This window comes from Ovis canadensis, chromosome 1, assembly GCF_042477335.2.
Source record: "Ovis canadensis isolate MfBH-ARS-UI-01 breed Bighorn chromosome 1, ARS-UI_OviCan_v2, whole genome shotgun sequence".
Taxonomy (NCBI): Eukaryota; Metazoa; Chordata; class Mammalia; order Artiodactyla; family Bovidae; genus Ovis; species Ovis canadensis.
The window spans coordinates 260259523-260276087 of record NC_091245.1 but is presented as its reverse complement, the minus strand read 5'-3'; the positions used below and the strand labels follow the sequence as shown (position 1 = coordinate 260276087).

The following is a 16565-nucleotide window of genomic DNA, read 5'->3' as shown; positions in this document are numbered from 1 at the left end:
GAATTTTGTCAAAGGCTTTTTCCACATTATTGAAATTATCATATGTTTATCTTTCAGTTGGTTTATATGGTGTATCACATTGATTGATTTGCCTATATTGAAGAGTCCTTCCATCACTGGAATAAACTCAACTTTATCATGGTGTGTTAGCTTCTTAATGTGTTGTTGAAATCTGTTTGCTAGAATTTTGTTGAGCATTTTAACATCTATGTTTATCACTGATATTGGCTTGTAGCTTTCTTTTTTGTGTGTTGTCTTTGTCTGGTTTTGGTACCAGGGTATTGGTGGCCTCATAGAATGGGTTCGGAAGTGTTTCTTCCTCTGCAGTTTTTTGAAGGAGTTTTAGAAGGATAGGCATTAGCACGTCCCTAAATGTTTGATAGAATTCACCTGTGAAACCATCTGGTCCTGGGCTTTTGTTTTTTGGGAGATTTTTGACCACAGTTTTGATTTCAGTACTTGTAATTGGATTTTTCATAATTTCTATTTCTTCCTGTTTCAGTCTTGAAAGATTGTGAACTTTTCTAAGAGTCTGTCCATTTCTTCCAGTTTATCCATTTTATTGCCATATAGTTGTTCATAATAGTCTCATAATCCTTTATATGTCTGCACTGTCTGTTGTAACCTCTCCTTTTTCATTTGTAATTTTGTTGATTTCATTCTTCTCTTTTTTTCTTGATGAGTCTGGCTAAAGGTTTGTAAATTTTGTTTATCTTCTCAAAGAACCATCTTTTAGTTTTGTTAATCTTTACTATTGTTTCTTTGATTTCTTTTTCATTGATTTCTGCTCTGATCTTTATGATTCTTCTGCTAGTTTTCGGGGTTTTTTTTTTTTTTTTTAATAATTTTTCCAGTTGTTTTAGGTGTAACGTTAGGTTGTGTGATTTTTTTTCTTGTGTCTTGAGGCAGGATTGTGTTGCTATAAACGTCCCTGTTAGAGCTGCTTTTGCTGGATCCCATACATTTTGAGTTGTGTTTTCCTTGTCATTTGTTTCTAGGAATTTTTTGATTTGCCTTTTGATTTCTTCAGTAACCAGTTTGTTATTTAGAAACGTATTGTTTAATTTCCGTATGTTTGTGTTTTTTACATTTTTTTTCTTGTAATTGATGTCTCGTCTCATAGCATTGTGGTCAGAGAAGATGCTTGATACAGTTTCAATTTTCTTAAATTTACTGAGGTTAGAATTATGACCCAAGATGTGGTGTATCCTGGAGAATGTAATGTTCCATGTGCACTTGAGAAGGAAGTGTATTCTTCTGTATTTGGATGAAATGTCCTGAAGAGATCAGTGAGATCCATCTTGTCTAATGTATCATTTGAGACTTGTGTTTCCTTATTCATTTTCTGTTTTCATGATCTGTCCATTGGTATAAGTGGGGTGTTAAAGTCTCCTCCTATTATTGTGTCACTGTCAGTTTCTCCTTTTGTGTCTGTTAGTGTTTGTTTTACGTGCTGAGGTGCTCCGATGTTGTTTGTATAGATGTTTGCAATCATTAGGTAGTGTCCTTCCTTATCTCTTGTAATATTCTTTATTTTAAGGTCTCCTTAGTCTAATATGAGGATTGCTATTCCAGCTTTCTTTTGGTGTACATTGGCATGGAATATATTTTTCTACCCTCTCAGTTTCAGTCATTATATGTGTCTTTCAGTCATTATATGTGTCTTTAGGTCTGAAGTGGATTTCTTCTAGACAGCATATATATGGGTCTTATTTTTGTATTATCCATTCAGCTGTCTGTGTCTTTTGGTTGCAGCATTTAATACATTTATTTTTAAGGCAATTATTAATATATACCAGACCACCTGACCTACCTCTTGAGAAACCTATATATGCAGATCAGGAAGCAACAGTTAGAACTAGACATCGAACAACAGACTGGTTCCAAATAGGAAAAGGAGTACGTCAAGGCTGTGTATTGTCACCCTGCTTATTTAACTTACATGCGGAGTACATCATGAGAAACGCTGGACTGGAAGAAGCACAAGCTGGGATCAAGATTGCCGGGAGAAATATCAATAACTTCAGATATGCAGATGACACCACCCTTATGGCAGAAAGTGAAGTGGAACTAAAAAGCCTCTTGATGAAGGTGAAAGAGGAGAGTGAAAAAATTGCCTTAAAGCTCAACATTCAGAAAACTAAGCTCATGGCATCTAGTCCCATGGGGAAACAGTGTCAGACTTTACATTTTGGGCTCCCAAATCACTGCAGATGGTGATGGCAGCCATGAAATTAAAAGATGCTTACTCCTTTGAAGGAAAATTATGACCAACCTAGACAGTATATTCAAAAGCAGAGACATTACTTTGCCAACAAAGGTCTGTCTAGTCAAGGCTATGGTTTTTCCAGTGGTCATGTATGGATGTGAGAGTTGGACTGTAAAGAAAGCTGAATGCCAAAGAATTGATGCTTTTGAACTTTGATGTTGGAGAAGACTCTTGAGAGTCCCTTGAACTGCAAGGAGAACCAACCAGTCCATCCTAAAGGAGATCAGTTCTGGGTGTTCATTGGAAGGACTGATACTAAAGCTGAAACTCCAGTACTTTGGCCACCTCATGCGAAGAGTTGACTCATTGGAAAAGACTCTGATGCTGGGAGGGACTGTGGGCAAGAGGAGAAGGGGACAACCGAGGATGAGATGGCTGGATGGCATCACTGACTCGTTGGACATGAGTTTGATTCAACTCCGGGAGTTGGTGATGGACAGGGAGGCCTGGCGTGCTGCAATTCATGGGGTCGCAAAGAGTCAGACACGACTGAGCGACTGAACTGAACTAAACTGATGAACCTTTAGCCATTTTCTTAATTATTTGGGTTTTTCTTTTTTTTTTTTTTAATATCTTTTTCTTGTCTTGTATTTCCTAATTATATAAGTCCCTTTAACATTTGTTTTCAAGCTGATTTGGTGGTACTGAATTCTCTTGACTTTCACTTTTCATAAACTCGACATTAGTGTTGGGGACTTCAGTACCTTTTTTGTTTCTTTTTCTTTGCTTTCTCTTCCTTAATATGTTCCATACTGTTTTGATTCCATAAATGTACTATTTCCTGATAAGAGATCTATTTTAATAAATGTGTTAATTCTTTTGTAACAGGAAGTAGCCAACTGCCTTGCCAAACTGAGTGTCCGAGCTCTAAGTCGCCTTGGAGGTTATCTGCCTGAAGAACAAGCAACACCAGAAAATCCAACCATTAGGAAAAGTTTAGCTGGCATGCTGACCCCCTATGTTGCTAGAAAACTTGCTGTTATTAGTGCTACTGAGGTATGTGCTTCAGAGCTAGCCTGTGTTTTGATAGATACTGCAAGATCCTCTACATAATAGAGGAATATAACAATGTTGATTGCTTTCAGAAATCTAAAAATTGAAAATGCGCACACACTTGTTCTCTCAACTAAGAAATTTGGTTATTGTGCCTTGGTGCTGATGATAGCAGCTCTATACGTCTGGGGATAATAACTCCCTTCTTTCCTCCTAGCACAAAGCTCAGAAAATGTAAAGTGTAAAAACTTAGGGAATTCCCTCATGGTCCAGTGGTTAGGATTTGGATTCAAGTCAAGGGCCTGGATTCAGTCCCTGGTTGAGGAAATAAGATCCTGCAAGCCGTGAGACACACACCCCCACTCTCCCTCCCCACAAAAAAACATTTAAAGGAGAGTTAACTGTGTATGTGTACACTTAAAATTGAGCAGAGCGACACAAAGGGAAAGCACTGTAGATGGCTAAGCAGGCATAAGCTTATGTCTGCAGAACTACTTAATGCAGCCTTGAATCAGGGTTTGGCTGAGAAAATTGGAACTGAATCTCTGCCCGTAAATTCTGCTTCCCTTTCTAGGAGTATGCTTCATAAAGACTTAGATTTTGTTTTCAAATATATGTATATAAAGGTCGTGTGGTAGTCTTTTTAAGCTTATATTTACTGTTTATAAAATGCTTTAATAAAATAGCGAGTGTGATTTTCACCAAAGCAGAGCAAATGTTAAAAATGAGATGTGAAAACAGACTCAAATTTGAATTCCAGTTTCACCACTTAAATGTTGTGAGACCTGGAGCAAATAATTTGATCTTTGTCAAAGAAGTCTTGATTTTTCTCAGCTGCAGAATGGTAAACATTATATTTTCAAACTCGTTAAAATTATTCAAGTACATTGTACTTAAGGTTCCTGTTACAGAGCTTGGTGTGTCATAGACAATTTCAATAATGATAACTTCAATATTTTTCCTAAATATTATAAAACAGTAATATTCTGTCTTCTAGATTTTGAAGATGCTTAACAGTAACACAGAGAGCCCCTATTTGATATGGAACAATTCTACAAGAGCAGAACTACTTGAATTTCTTGAATCTCAACAGGAAAGCATGATTAAAAAAGTAAGTTAATAATTTCTTGCATCCTGCCACCTTATAGTGGAGAAGGTAGTAAGTCAGAAAAAATCAAAAGACAGAGAGTAGAATGGGAAATAAGGAGTTGGCCTGGATAACACATAACTAGACGGTTGAATCTTGATGGTTTGGAAGACATTTATGTTTGTGAGTTTGGACTTCATTAAAGAGTAACCATCACTCAGTGTCCTGGATTGTGCAAAATTTGGCTTACCACTCATTTCATGATAGTCACTCAGAGCTCTTCATTGATAGAAGTTTTGAGAAGTGCAGAGCTAGGAAGAACCAGTCTCAGATTTCTACATATCATCTGTTTTTTTACCAGAAGAGAGAGAATATCATTCTTTCTTTGTTTAGCCCTTTACAGTTTATTCCTGCTTCCCTCCTAGCTCAGTTGGTAAAGAATCTGCCTGCAATACAGGAGACCCAGGTTCGAGTTCTGTGTCGGGAAGATCCCCTGGAGAGGGAAATGGTGATCCACTCCAGTATTCTTGCCTGGAGAATCCCATGGACAGAGGAGCATTCACTTTTCTTTACAATTTATTATACACTTTTACATATTATTTCAGTCCAATCTAAATTTTATGTAATTTCAACCAAAATCTTCTTTGGGCTATTTTTTTCCCAGTTCCTTTCCTATTTTCCTATCTTTTTCTTTGTCCTTAAATGGAAATTCTTCTTGATTTGTCACCTTGCTTTTTTAATTCAGAGACCCTGTTTTCTTGCACTTTATCACTTAATGTATTACTTTTTAAAACCAGTTCAGACATGTTCATCTCTTAATTCTATTGCCCTACATCTGACCAGGCCAAATGTCTGCTGAGAGGAGAGCCACATGTCATACTTACTTGTAAAAACTAGGTCTAAGATACTTCATTGGCTGACCTCAGTGATCTTTTGAAATTTTAAAATGAGTTTCAATTTTGGACTAAAAAATAACATAACTCTCTGCCTATATATAACATAACTCTGTTAGGGTCTTCCCTGATGGGTTAGCAGGTAAAGAATCTGCCTGCTGCAGGAGATACAGTTTTGATCCCTGGGTTAGAATAATCCCCTGGAGGAGGAAATGGCAGCCCATTCCAGTATTTTTGCCTGAAAAATCCCATGGACAGAAGAGCCTGGCGGGCTACACTACAAAGGGTCACAAAGAGTCGGACATGACTAAGTGACTAACACACGTTCACGCATGCATGCCTTTTCCAGAGTCCATATTACTAATTATAAATGTTAAAATTGCATTAAGTGCTGTGATATGTATCCCACCACATTTTTCTCCTATGGAAAAATGAATGGATCTTTAGTTATTTATTGAAGTTATTTATCTGATAAGTTATTAAACTGAATATGGATAGATTTATAATCTACACACTAAAGATTCTGATTTATATCTAACAATTAGTTTTTTTTTTTTTAAAGGGTGACTGTGACAAAACTTACGGATCAGAATTTGTCTACAGTGATCATGCCAAAGAACTTATTGTAGGGGAGATTTTTGTTAGGGTCTATAATGAAGTCCCTACTTTCCCACTTGAGGTAAGCTCTCTACTTTTGATTTTGTCTGTAACTTTTGATCATTTGTTATTAAAAGCTACTGGTTTATTCACACTGTATATATTGAAATAATATCTGTTTTTTGCCAAATATTTTATACTAACTTGGGTATGTGATAGGGTGACCATTGATAACTTATGAGACTTTTTGTTTTGAATCTTGGGGAATTTAATGGATTCATGAATAAGGATTTATTCCTTTCCCAGCTGTTGCTTATATTTTATGCATAATGCTACTCCACTGTATCATGTATATATACCTGCAGCTCTGCCGTCTCTTGTGGAACTGTAAGGCCTTTTACATACTCACTCTATTATGTTAAATATCAGACCACCAGACAGTAGTCTATCTCTGGCCAGTTTTTAAAAGAAATTAAGAAAATAGAAGGGGAGAGCAAAGAGAATTTTTAGAAGATGACTGGGTCACATCAGGTTATTTCTTGTGATGACCCCTAATCACTTCCAAAAGCAAATAATCTTTTCTTTCCTTAGTTCTTAGGGATCACATACGAAAGTTTTGTTATAGCTTTTTGGAGGGGGTGATAAAGATTCAGTGGTTGATTGGTTTGTAAGGAAGAAAGAAGTGAGGCTTTGTTTTAGAGTTTGCTCTTGGAAAAAGGAATTTACTAAACTGTGATGTATGTTATTTATCACAGAATAATATATAAAAATAGCTGCTAAGAAGAATGAGTTTAGTGATTTGTGAAGTCTCTTTGAAAACTTCCTTTTAAATTTATAATCTAATATATATAATTTTTAAATCTAAAAATGCAACCAATTTATAGAAGTTACATATCATACTATCAATTATCTCGGTAAAGTAGGGGTATATTCTTATCACAGAATTATTATACTGTATTACCAAAGGGAGTAAATCAGATTTCTAATGGATTTAGGCCCACAGTGATAAACATTTTCTAATGCTGTTGAGTTTTATCCCTTTTCTCCTCAGTTCTCATTTAATGCATAGGTATTTTCTTGTGTCTGTATAATTTAATAACTTCCATGACTTGAAATGTTTCGTTGTTGCTTTTACTGTGAAGTCTTTGTTATAGGTTATTTCTAAGGACATACATGTTTTTAAATATTTTTCTACTTGATTTAGGTTCCAAAAGCATTTGCTGCAAGTCTCTTGGATTATATAGGCTCCCAGGCCCAGTACCTCCACACCTTCATGGCTATCACTCATGCTGCAAAAGTGGAGTCAGAGCAACATGGAGACCGCTTGCCAAGAGTTGAAATGGCTTTGGAGGCTCTGAGGAATGTTATAAAATATAATCCAGGTATGTGATTGTACCCTTGACAAATAAGATCCTTAAAATAGAAGAGCCCTAAAATTACCAGCTCTCAATTTTACCAGGAAAACTCTGGGAAACTTATGCTTGGTTATTGACCCCATAATATTTTTACCTCTAAATAATAAGCTGGAAAGAGAGGTCAGTCATCATGCTTAGAATTCATATCTCTAAGAGCAAATGAGTTTTAATAAGTTGAAAAGGCAGAATAACTTGATAGTGTAAAACCACATTGATGACATAAATTGACATACAAGGTATAAGTGCTTAAGTTAGAGTTATTGATGAGATTATTTAAGTTCCACCACTGGTCCCTACAATGCTATACTTAAAAAAAAAAAAAAAGCCTGAAGTTTTTGGTGCTTAAAAATTGAAATAATGAGAATTGTCATTCTTAAAACATCTTTAAGAAAGACATTTATAGTAACATTATCACTCTTGCCTGACTTCAGGGAATATGCTGGAGTGAAAGTCTGAAAGCTTATTCCAATTCTAACTTTGATACTAAATATGGAATATATATATAGTGAGGGAACATAGTCCCCCACCCATCAACAGAAAATTGGATTAAAGATTTACTGAGCATGGCCTCACCCATCAGAGCAAGACCCAGTTTGCCCCACAGCCAGTCCCTCCCATTAGGAACCTTGCACAAGCCTCTTATCTATCAGACGGAGACAGAATGAAAACCATAATCACAGAAAACTAACCAAACTGATCACATGGACCACAGCCTTGTCTAACTCAATGAGACTATGAGCCATGCCATGTAGGGCCACCCAAGATGGACGGGACATGGTGGAGAATTCTGACAAAACATTGTCCACTGGAGAAGGGAATGGCAAACCACTTCAGTATTCCTGGCTGGAGAATTCCAGGAACACTATGAAAAGGTAAGAAGATGTGACACTTAAAGATGAACTCCCCAGGATAGTAGGTGCCCAGTATGCTACTGGAGAAGAGCAGAGAAATAGATCCAGAAAGAATGAAGAGGATGAGCCAAAGTGAAAACAGCACCCAGTTTTGGATATATCTGGTGATGAAAGTAAAGTCCAATGCTGTAAATAACAATATTGCGTAGAAACCTGAATGTTAGGTCCATGAATCAACGTAAATTGGAAGTGAGCAAACAGGGAATGGCAAGAGTGAACATCAACATTTAAGAATCAGTGAACTAAAATGAAGCAGAATGGGTGAATGTAATTTAGATGATGATTATATCTACTACTGTGGGCAAGAATCCCTTAGAAGAAATGGAGTAGCCTTCATAGTCAACAAGAGAGTCCAGAATGCAGTACTGGGGTGCAGTCTCAAAACAACAGAAAGATCTTTTTCATTTCCAAGGCAAACCATTCAGTATCATAGTAATTGAAGTGTGTGCCCCAAGCACTAATGCTGAAAAAGCTGAACTTGAACAGTTCTCTGAAGACCTCCAAGACCTTCCAGAACACCCAAAAAAGATGGCCTTTTCATCATAGGGACGGAATGCAAAAGTAGGAAGTCAAGGGTTACCGAGTAACGAGCAAGTTTGTTTGGCCTTGGAGGAGAAAATGAAGCAAGGTAAATATTAACAGAGTTCTGTGAAGAGAACACACTGTTTGTAGCAAGCACAACTCTTCCAACAACCCAAGAGATAACTCTGCTCATGGACGTCACCAGATGGTCAATACCAAAATCAGATTGAGTGTATTCTTTGCAGCCAACGATGGTGAAGCTCTATGCAGTCAGCAAAAACAAGACCAGGAGCTGACTGTTGCTCAGATCTTGAACTCTTTATTGCCAAATTTAGACTTAAATTGAAGAAAGTAAGGAAAACTGCTAGGCCATTCAGTATGACCTAAATCAAATCCCTTACAATTATATGCAGTGGTGACAAATACATTCATGGGATTAGATCTGATAGAGTGCTTGAAGAACTATGAATGGAGGTTTGTGACATTGTACAGGAGGCAGTGATCAAAACCATCCCCAAGGAAAAGAAAAGAAAGAAGGCAAAACGGTTGTCTGAGGAGGCCTTACAAATAGCTGAGAAAAGAAGAGACGCTAAAGGCAAACGAGAAAAGGAAAGATGTAAGCATCTGAATGCAGAGTTCCATAGAATAGCAAGGAGAGATAAAAACTTCCTCAGCAATCAGTGCAAGGAAGTAGAGGAAAACAATAGAATGGGAAAGACTAGAGATCTCGTTAAAATTAGAGATACCAAGGGAACATTTCATGCAAAGATGGGCACAGTAGGACAGAAGCAGAAGATATTAAGAGGTGGCAAGAATACACAAAAGAACTATACAGAAAAAGATCTTAATGACCCAGATAACCATAATGATGTGATCACTCACTTAGAGCCAGACATCCTGGAGTGCAAAGTCAAGTGGGTGTTAGGAAGCATCACTACAAAGCTAGTGGAGGTGATAGAATTCCAGCTATTTCAAATCCTCAATGATGATGCTGTTAAAGTGCTGCATGTACTCAATATGTCAGCAAATTTGGAAAACTCAGCAGTGGCCACAGAAGTGGAAAAGGTCAGTTTTCATTCCAGTATCAAAGAAAGGCAATGCCAAAGAATGTTCAAACTACCACACAATTGCACTCGTCTCACTCGCTAGTAAAGTTACGCTCAAAATTCTCCAAGTGAGGTTTGACAGTACATGAACCTAGAATTTCCAGATGTTCAAGCTAGATTTAGAAAAGGCAGAGGAACCAGAAATCAAATTGCCAACATCCGTTGGATCATAGAAAAAGCAAAGGAATTCCAAAACAACATCTACTTCTGCTTCATTGACTACGCCAAAGCCTTTGACTGTGTGGATCACAACAAACTGGAAAATTCTTAAAGAGTTGGGAATACCAGACCAACTTACCTGCCTCCTGAGGAATCTGTATTCAAGTCAAGAAGCAATAGTTAGAACTGGACATGAAACAATAGACTGGTTCCAAATTGGGAAAGAAGTACATCAAGGCTGTATATTGTCACCTTGCTTTTTTAACTTATATGAAGAGTACATCATATGAAATGCCAGGCTGGATAAAGCAGAAACTGGAATCAAGATTGCAAGGAGAAATATGAATAACATCAGATATGCAGATGACACCACCATTATGGCAGAAAGCAAAAATGAGCTAAAGAGCCAGCCGCTTGATGAAAGAGCAGGCTTAAAGAGTGAAAAAACTGGCTTAACATTCAAAAAACAAAGGACATGGCTTGCAGTTCCATCACTTTGTGGCAAATAGGTGGGGAAATGATGGAAACAGTAACAGACTATTTTCTTGGACTCCAAAATCACTGCAGATGATGTCTGCAGCCATGAAATTAAAAGATGCTTGCTTCTTGGAAGAAAAGCTATGACCAATCTAGACAGCATATTAAAAAGCAGAGACATTACTTTGCCAACTAAGGTCCATTTAGTCAAAGCTATGATTTTTCAAGTAGTGATGTATGGATATGAGACTTAGACCAAAAGAAAGCTGGTCGCCAAAGAATTGAAGTTTTGAACTGTGGTGTTGGATAAATTCTTGGCAGTCCCTTGAACTGCAAGGAGATCAAACCAGTCAATCTTGAGGGAAATCAATATTGTATATTCATTGGAAGCACTTATGCTGAAACTTAAGCTCCACTATTTTGGCCGTGTGATATGAAGAACTGACTCATTAGAAAAGTGCTGGGGAAGATTGAAGTTAGGAGGAAAAGGGGACAACAGAGGATGAGATGGTTTGATGGCGTCACTGACTCAACGGACAGGAGTTTGAGCAAGCTCCGGGAGTTGGTGATGAACAGGGAAGCCTGGTGTGCTGCAGTCCATGAGGTCGCAAAGAGGTGGACACAACTGAGCAGCTCAACTGAATTGATAGAATATATTGATAAAATACCGAACATAAAACCTGAATATAAAATATGAAACATAAACTATAGAATATAAAATAGAGTATTATGTAGAAATAAAATATGGATTATAAAATTACATTCAATATTCAGTTTCTTACCTGAAGACCTCAAAACTTTTTATTAACACTTAATGTTTCTTGTATTCCTTTGCTCTTGCCAGTATGTATTACAGTACTATTATTATTTATAGTTGTATTGCCAACAAATTATTCAAATAAAATAACCAACAGTAATTAAATGTTGTCTAACAAAATTTCATTCCCATGGTATACATGGAGATGTTTTTAAAGGCAGTGTTATAAAATCTGAAGAAAACTTCATTTTTTGATTTTGGCATGTTAGGTACAAAGAAATTACTGCAAACCTGGGAATTGATTTGGAACTTGTCTGTAATGTAGTTCTCAAGTGACAGAGTTCTAACTCAGTCTTACTTAAAAGCCGAATGATGTCACACTGTCTCCAGATGTAATTAGGCTGACAGGGTTAGCTCTGAGGTCTACAGGTAAAGTGTAAAAGTACCACTATACACTTTCAATTTTTGAATTGTATTTGATAAATTTCTTGTTTTTAGCCTGTTGGTTAGTTAGGCATTGGGATGGAAATGAAGACAAAACAAACCAGAGAAACTTTAATACTGTTTAACTTCTTAAGATTTACTTCTCCTTAGTGATACTGTACTCACTTCATGTCACAATTTTTGAGAAAAGTTTACCACAGACTTGACAGTAAACAAAATATATCTGTTTCCAGAAGATTGATAGAACATCGCTTGGAAATAAAAGATAAGCATTTTATTTTTCTTTGTAGGCTCTGAAAGTGAATGCATTGGTCATTTTAAGTTAATATTTTCTCTTCTTCGAGTCCATGGAGCTGGTCAAGTGCAGCAGTTGGCTTTAGAGGTAAAAGAATTTTGTTCTAAAGCATGCTGTCTTTCTTGCAACATACTGTACATGGTTTAAACCTTCGTTAATCATCATCTAAAGTTGCATGGAAATTTGTGTGGTTTATTTTTTTTTTTCATTTTGCCTATTAAGGCAAGTGAATGTCTTTAAAACTTGAATTATATGCCCATTTTGAAGAGCAAATATTGTACAGTGTTCAAGGTGCTTCCCTCTGTGGTCATCATCTGTCATGAATTAGAACTTGGGATGCATTTGTGTAGTGTCATATGGGATGAGTTAAGGAATGGACTTTACTCGGGATGCTTGAAAGCCACAGATGACAAAAAAAGGGAGCAGAACTTTCCAAGATCTCTGTTTTTCCACAGAGAGACATGTTGAGACCAAACTATACACTGTGAGTTTGTGTTCCATCTCCCTCAATTGCTCTCCCTTCTTATGGGTCTGGTACAAAAGCATCCTTTCCAGCTACCCAGAACCTGTGGGTCTTAGAGGTCCAAGAGTAGTTGGAGGGCCCTCCTCCAGGAGAATGAAATCATTGGTCCTGTAGGAAGCTGTTTGTGTGGAGCCTTTTCCTCTGGAAGAAGCAGGAAGACCTTGGTCACAGGGTACTCCTTGTCTAGGCAATCCAGAGTGAATACCCAGGATCTTTTTTCATGTGATCCTGCTTATTGTAACACACACAATTTATTATAAAGAACACCAAATTCAACCTTTCAGTAACAATGAACTTTATGAATGATTAAGTGTTCTTAGATTGCATTTTAGTTTAAAAATGTTTAATAAAATAATAAAGGTTAAGTTGGTCAACAGCTTAACAAGCATAGTCTTTTCTTTGAAAAGCATGCTTCTCCACTTAATTCCTTCAAGTACCTTGTAATTTTTAAAATAAGTACTTTGGCCACCTAATGCGAAGAGTTGACTCATTGGAAAAGACTCTGATGCTGGGAGGGATTGGGGGCAGGAGGAGAAGGGGACGACTGAGGATGAGATGGCTGGATGGCATCACAGACTCGATGGATGTGAGTTTGAGTGAACTCCGGGAGTTGGTGATGGACAGGGAGGCCTGGCGTGCTGCGATTCATGGGATCACAAAGAGTTGGACACGACCGAGTAACTGAACTGAACTGATTGTGTCTGTGATATTTTTCTTTGAGATGCTGACCACATGGTTCAAGTTGTGGCATTAATCTTTAGATGTATAAGTTTAGATGTATAAGTTAGACTTGAGCGGTCATCTTCAAAAAACATGCCTATTTCTTTATAATAGAAAGATAGACTAATATATTGTACTGGACACCAGAGACATTTACTTTCTCCCTCTAAAAGAAAAAGTCCAAGTAGTGAAGATGATTATCTTGCTAATCACTTCCCACCCCAAATCACCAATTGGAAAACACGATAGTGTACACCATAATTCTGGAGCATGAACTGGTGTAGGACTGAAGGCTTCTTATAAGCCTAAGGATTGTGAATTGGTGCTAAAATATTTGTTTAGGTTGTTATATTTGATTGTTACCTTTAAGTTAATAGAAAACTTATATATACAAACACACACACACTAGCATTAACATTTTTAATTCTCAAAAGAGCAAAGTAATAAAGCCAATTTTTAAGAATTAAATTCTTGCCTAAAAGTTAAATATTTTGTCCTCCAAGCATTTTTCTCATTTTGGTAATAAACCTTAAGTTTATTTAGGTCTGACTAATTTACCTTAATTTGTTTAGGTTTGAAGTTATTTCCAGAACTCTTACTGTCCTATTGATTGATTTTCAGGTTGTGAATATAGTGACATCTAACCAAGACTGTGTCAACAATATTGCTGAATCAATGGTTTTGTCCAGTTTATTGGCTCTTCTGCATTCTTTGCCATCAAGTATGTATATTCACTGGAATTTTCAGAACCACAGCACAGTCAGCATAGAGGGGAGCAGTTACATAGATGATACAAAACCTCCAACATAGTGTTTTAAAATATTTTAAGTGGTATTCTTTATATTAGATTTGTCTTCCTAGTTTATTTTTACAGAAGTTAACTATTTTGTATTTCCACATCCAAAGTTGGAAGAGATGATAGAGATCCAAAAGCAATATGAAAATAATCTAGGATTTTCAATTTGCTAAGTATAAGCTATATATGAATGATTGAGAATTAACTGATACTCCATGTTTTATTAAAAAAACACTCAGTTGAACTTGTGTGATAGAAAAAAATGCTTAATATAAAAATCACCTTATGTTTTACTTAAAGTTCAGTCCTGCATTATTTGTCCTTTACTGATTTCATGCTAATAGTAACTTAGCACCAGATGAGATCAGTTTTTAAAAATATAGCAATCTGATTTCTTGAGTACAGCCTGCAATAATATAGACTCCTTACACACTGTAGTTATGTCTCACATAAGTGTGTAGTTGTGTTAGATCTACCTTGAGGTTGCTTTTCAAAGACAGTTGTGATATAACTCCAACTTTGTCACTTCTCCATCAACATGCATTGCTCAGTCAGCTTTGCCAGCCCTTCAGAAGTCAACGTTAATCTTGACTTCACACTTGTCTGCCTCCTTGAGAGCAGCAACCAGTCTCACTCATTTTCTGCCCCAGTACCTTGCACATGTTATGTGTTATGTTCAGTGAATTGAGTGGAATTCAATTATTATTGAATATTTTTGTTAGCTTTTAAATGACAGCATTTTAAAGTTACTAGCAGATTTTTTTTTTTTTGGTCATTCCTACAGCCTTAGTTGGTTTTTCTCTTTTATTAGCTTTTAACAGCTACAAACAATGCAAAATTAAACTGATTGAATGTTACAGAAGTCATGGTTTAAAAGTATACTCATACTGAATTTATATACTGCAGTCATGGTTTTAATCTTTCTGGTAAAATAGCTGATGTTTAGATATCTCAGCCTACTCTGTTCTCATTTATATTTTAGACTAAATTATCTTTCACTGTTTGCTCAGGAACATTAAAAACATAAAATAATTGACTTCTTCTGTCCCCTCCAAAGTCTTGTTTTCCTTTGAACTTTTGGTTAGAACAGTGACTGGTTTTCAGTGAAATATTGTTTCCTGTCTTAAAAGAAGTCTCATTTTAACAAAAGTCTCATTTTGCGTGTTTATTCTCCTGCCTGTTAACTTAGCTCAGTCTGGCTACCATCCTTGGTTTTCATCTCGGCCTAATACCTGGCAGCCTTCACCCTCTTTGCCAACTCTTCACTCCTCTGGTCACCTGTCTCTTGTTGCCCCTTGACTTTGGAAGAGTAAAGTCCAGTTGTCCAGTCTACTTCAATGACAAGGAAGGGGTGAGAAGCACACAGACGTTGTGCAGAAAGATGCTATTGTGTTTTAGACTGGAACAGTGTCTTGCAACTGCTACTTCCTACTCATTTCTCTAAGATACTAGCACCATATAAAAATAATAGATCCTGAATATAGTATCCTCAGAATGTCAGGAGGTGAGATTTTGTTTGCATATTGAGCAGTGAGGTAGGAGGACAGTATGGCATCGTGCTTATGATTGTGGACTTTGGAGTCAGACCTCTGTAAACCTCTATATACCTCAGTGGTATAGTGAGTTATACCACTCACTAATTGTGACTTCATGGGCTACTCAAACTGGATCTCAGATTCCTCACTCATAGCAAGACCACAATACCTGTCTAGCTGGTTGTTGTGAAGTTGAAAGTATGATGCCCTTTGTAAAGCACCTTGTTCAATGGCTGGCACTGATGCCTAGTAAATGTAAGGTAGTGTGATGATTCGATTCTTGTAATCTCTTTTGTTCTGCAGGTCGTCAGCTTGTTCTGGAGACTCTTTATGCTTTGACATCAAGTACAAAAATTATCAAAGAAGCAATGGCAAGAGGTAGTGTATAGAGTGCTTTCTCATCTAGTCATGCTTCGTAATGGTAAAGCTTATTTTGAGCTACTTTATATAGTCTGATAAATTAGAAGAATGCTTTAGAAGGCTTACAATTTTTTTAAGAAAACAAACTGCATTGAGTTGAAATAAGGTTGAAAGTAAATTCTACTGACTAGAAAAGTCATATTTTTTTTTATTTAGCATATAAACGCTAACGCTTTTTTTCCTTCACAGGAGCTTTGATTTATTTACTAGATATGTTCTGCAATTCAACACATCCACAGGTTCGAGCCCAGACAGCAGAACTTTTTGCTAAAATGACAGCAGATAAACTAATAGGTCCAAAGGTGAGCACAAAATGGGTTCTTAGAAAGAAATTAATTATTAAAGCTCTATTACTTTGGTAACTAATTTCATGAGGATTACCAAAGTCTGAAATAGTAAAGAAGTGACTTGATATGAAAGTTGAAAGATTGACATACCTGAATTATTCCTATATGTTACTAGTTAGAGAAAAATTATAATCAGGGAAGCCTGCACTAGAATTGAGAAGTCTTAAGATAGTGTTTGAATTATAGTGACTGTTCATCTCCCTTGAAGGAGCCAAAACATATTTTGAAAGTATATTTTAAGTTGTGACAGAAGATAGATAGGTTAGATTTCACACTTTGAAAAAACTGGCTTGTGAAAG

General features: G+C 36.6%; 1 protein-coding gene across 1 annotated transcript in view; it reads left to right on the top strand.

The window, feature by feature from the left end:
• Nucleotides 1–16565, top strand: part of DNAJC13 (DnaJ heat shock protein family (Hsp40) member C13) — a 159194-nt gene that overhangs the window by 123158 nt on the left and 19471 nt on the right. Inside the window, exons 41-48 of the mRNA XM_069565527.1 lie at nt 3098–3265; nt 4260–4373; nt 5805–5921; nt 7044–7221; nt 11921–12012; nt 13790–13889; nt 15803–15877; nt 16109–16221. Coding sequence (XP_069421628.1) covers nt 3098–3265; nt 4260–4373; nt 5805–5921; nt 7044–7221; nt 11921–12012; nt 13790–13889; nt 15803–15877; nt 16109–16221 — 957 coding nt within the window. The remainder of the gene's footprint in view (nt 1–3097; nt 3266–4259; nt 4374–5804; nt 5922–7043; nt 7222–11920; nt 12013–13789; nt 13890–15802; nt 15878–16108; nt 16222–16565) is intronic.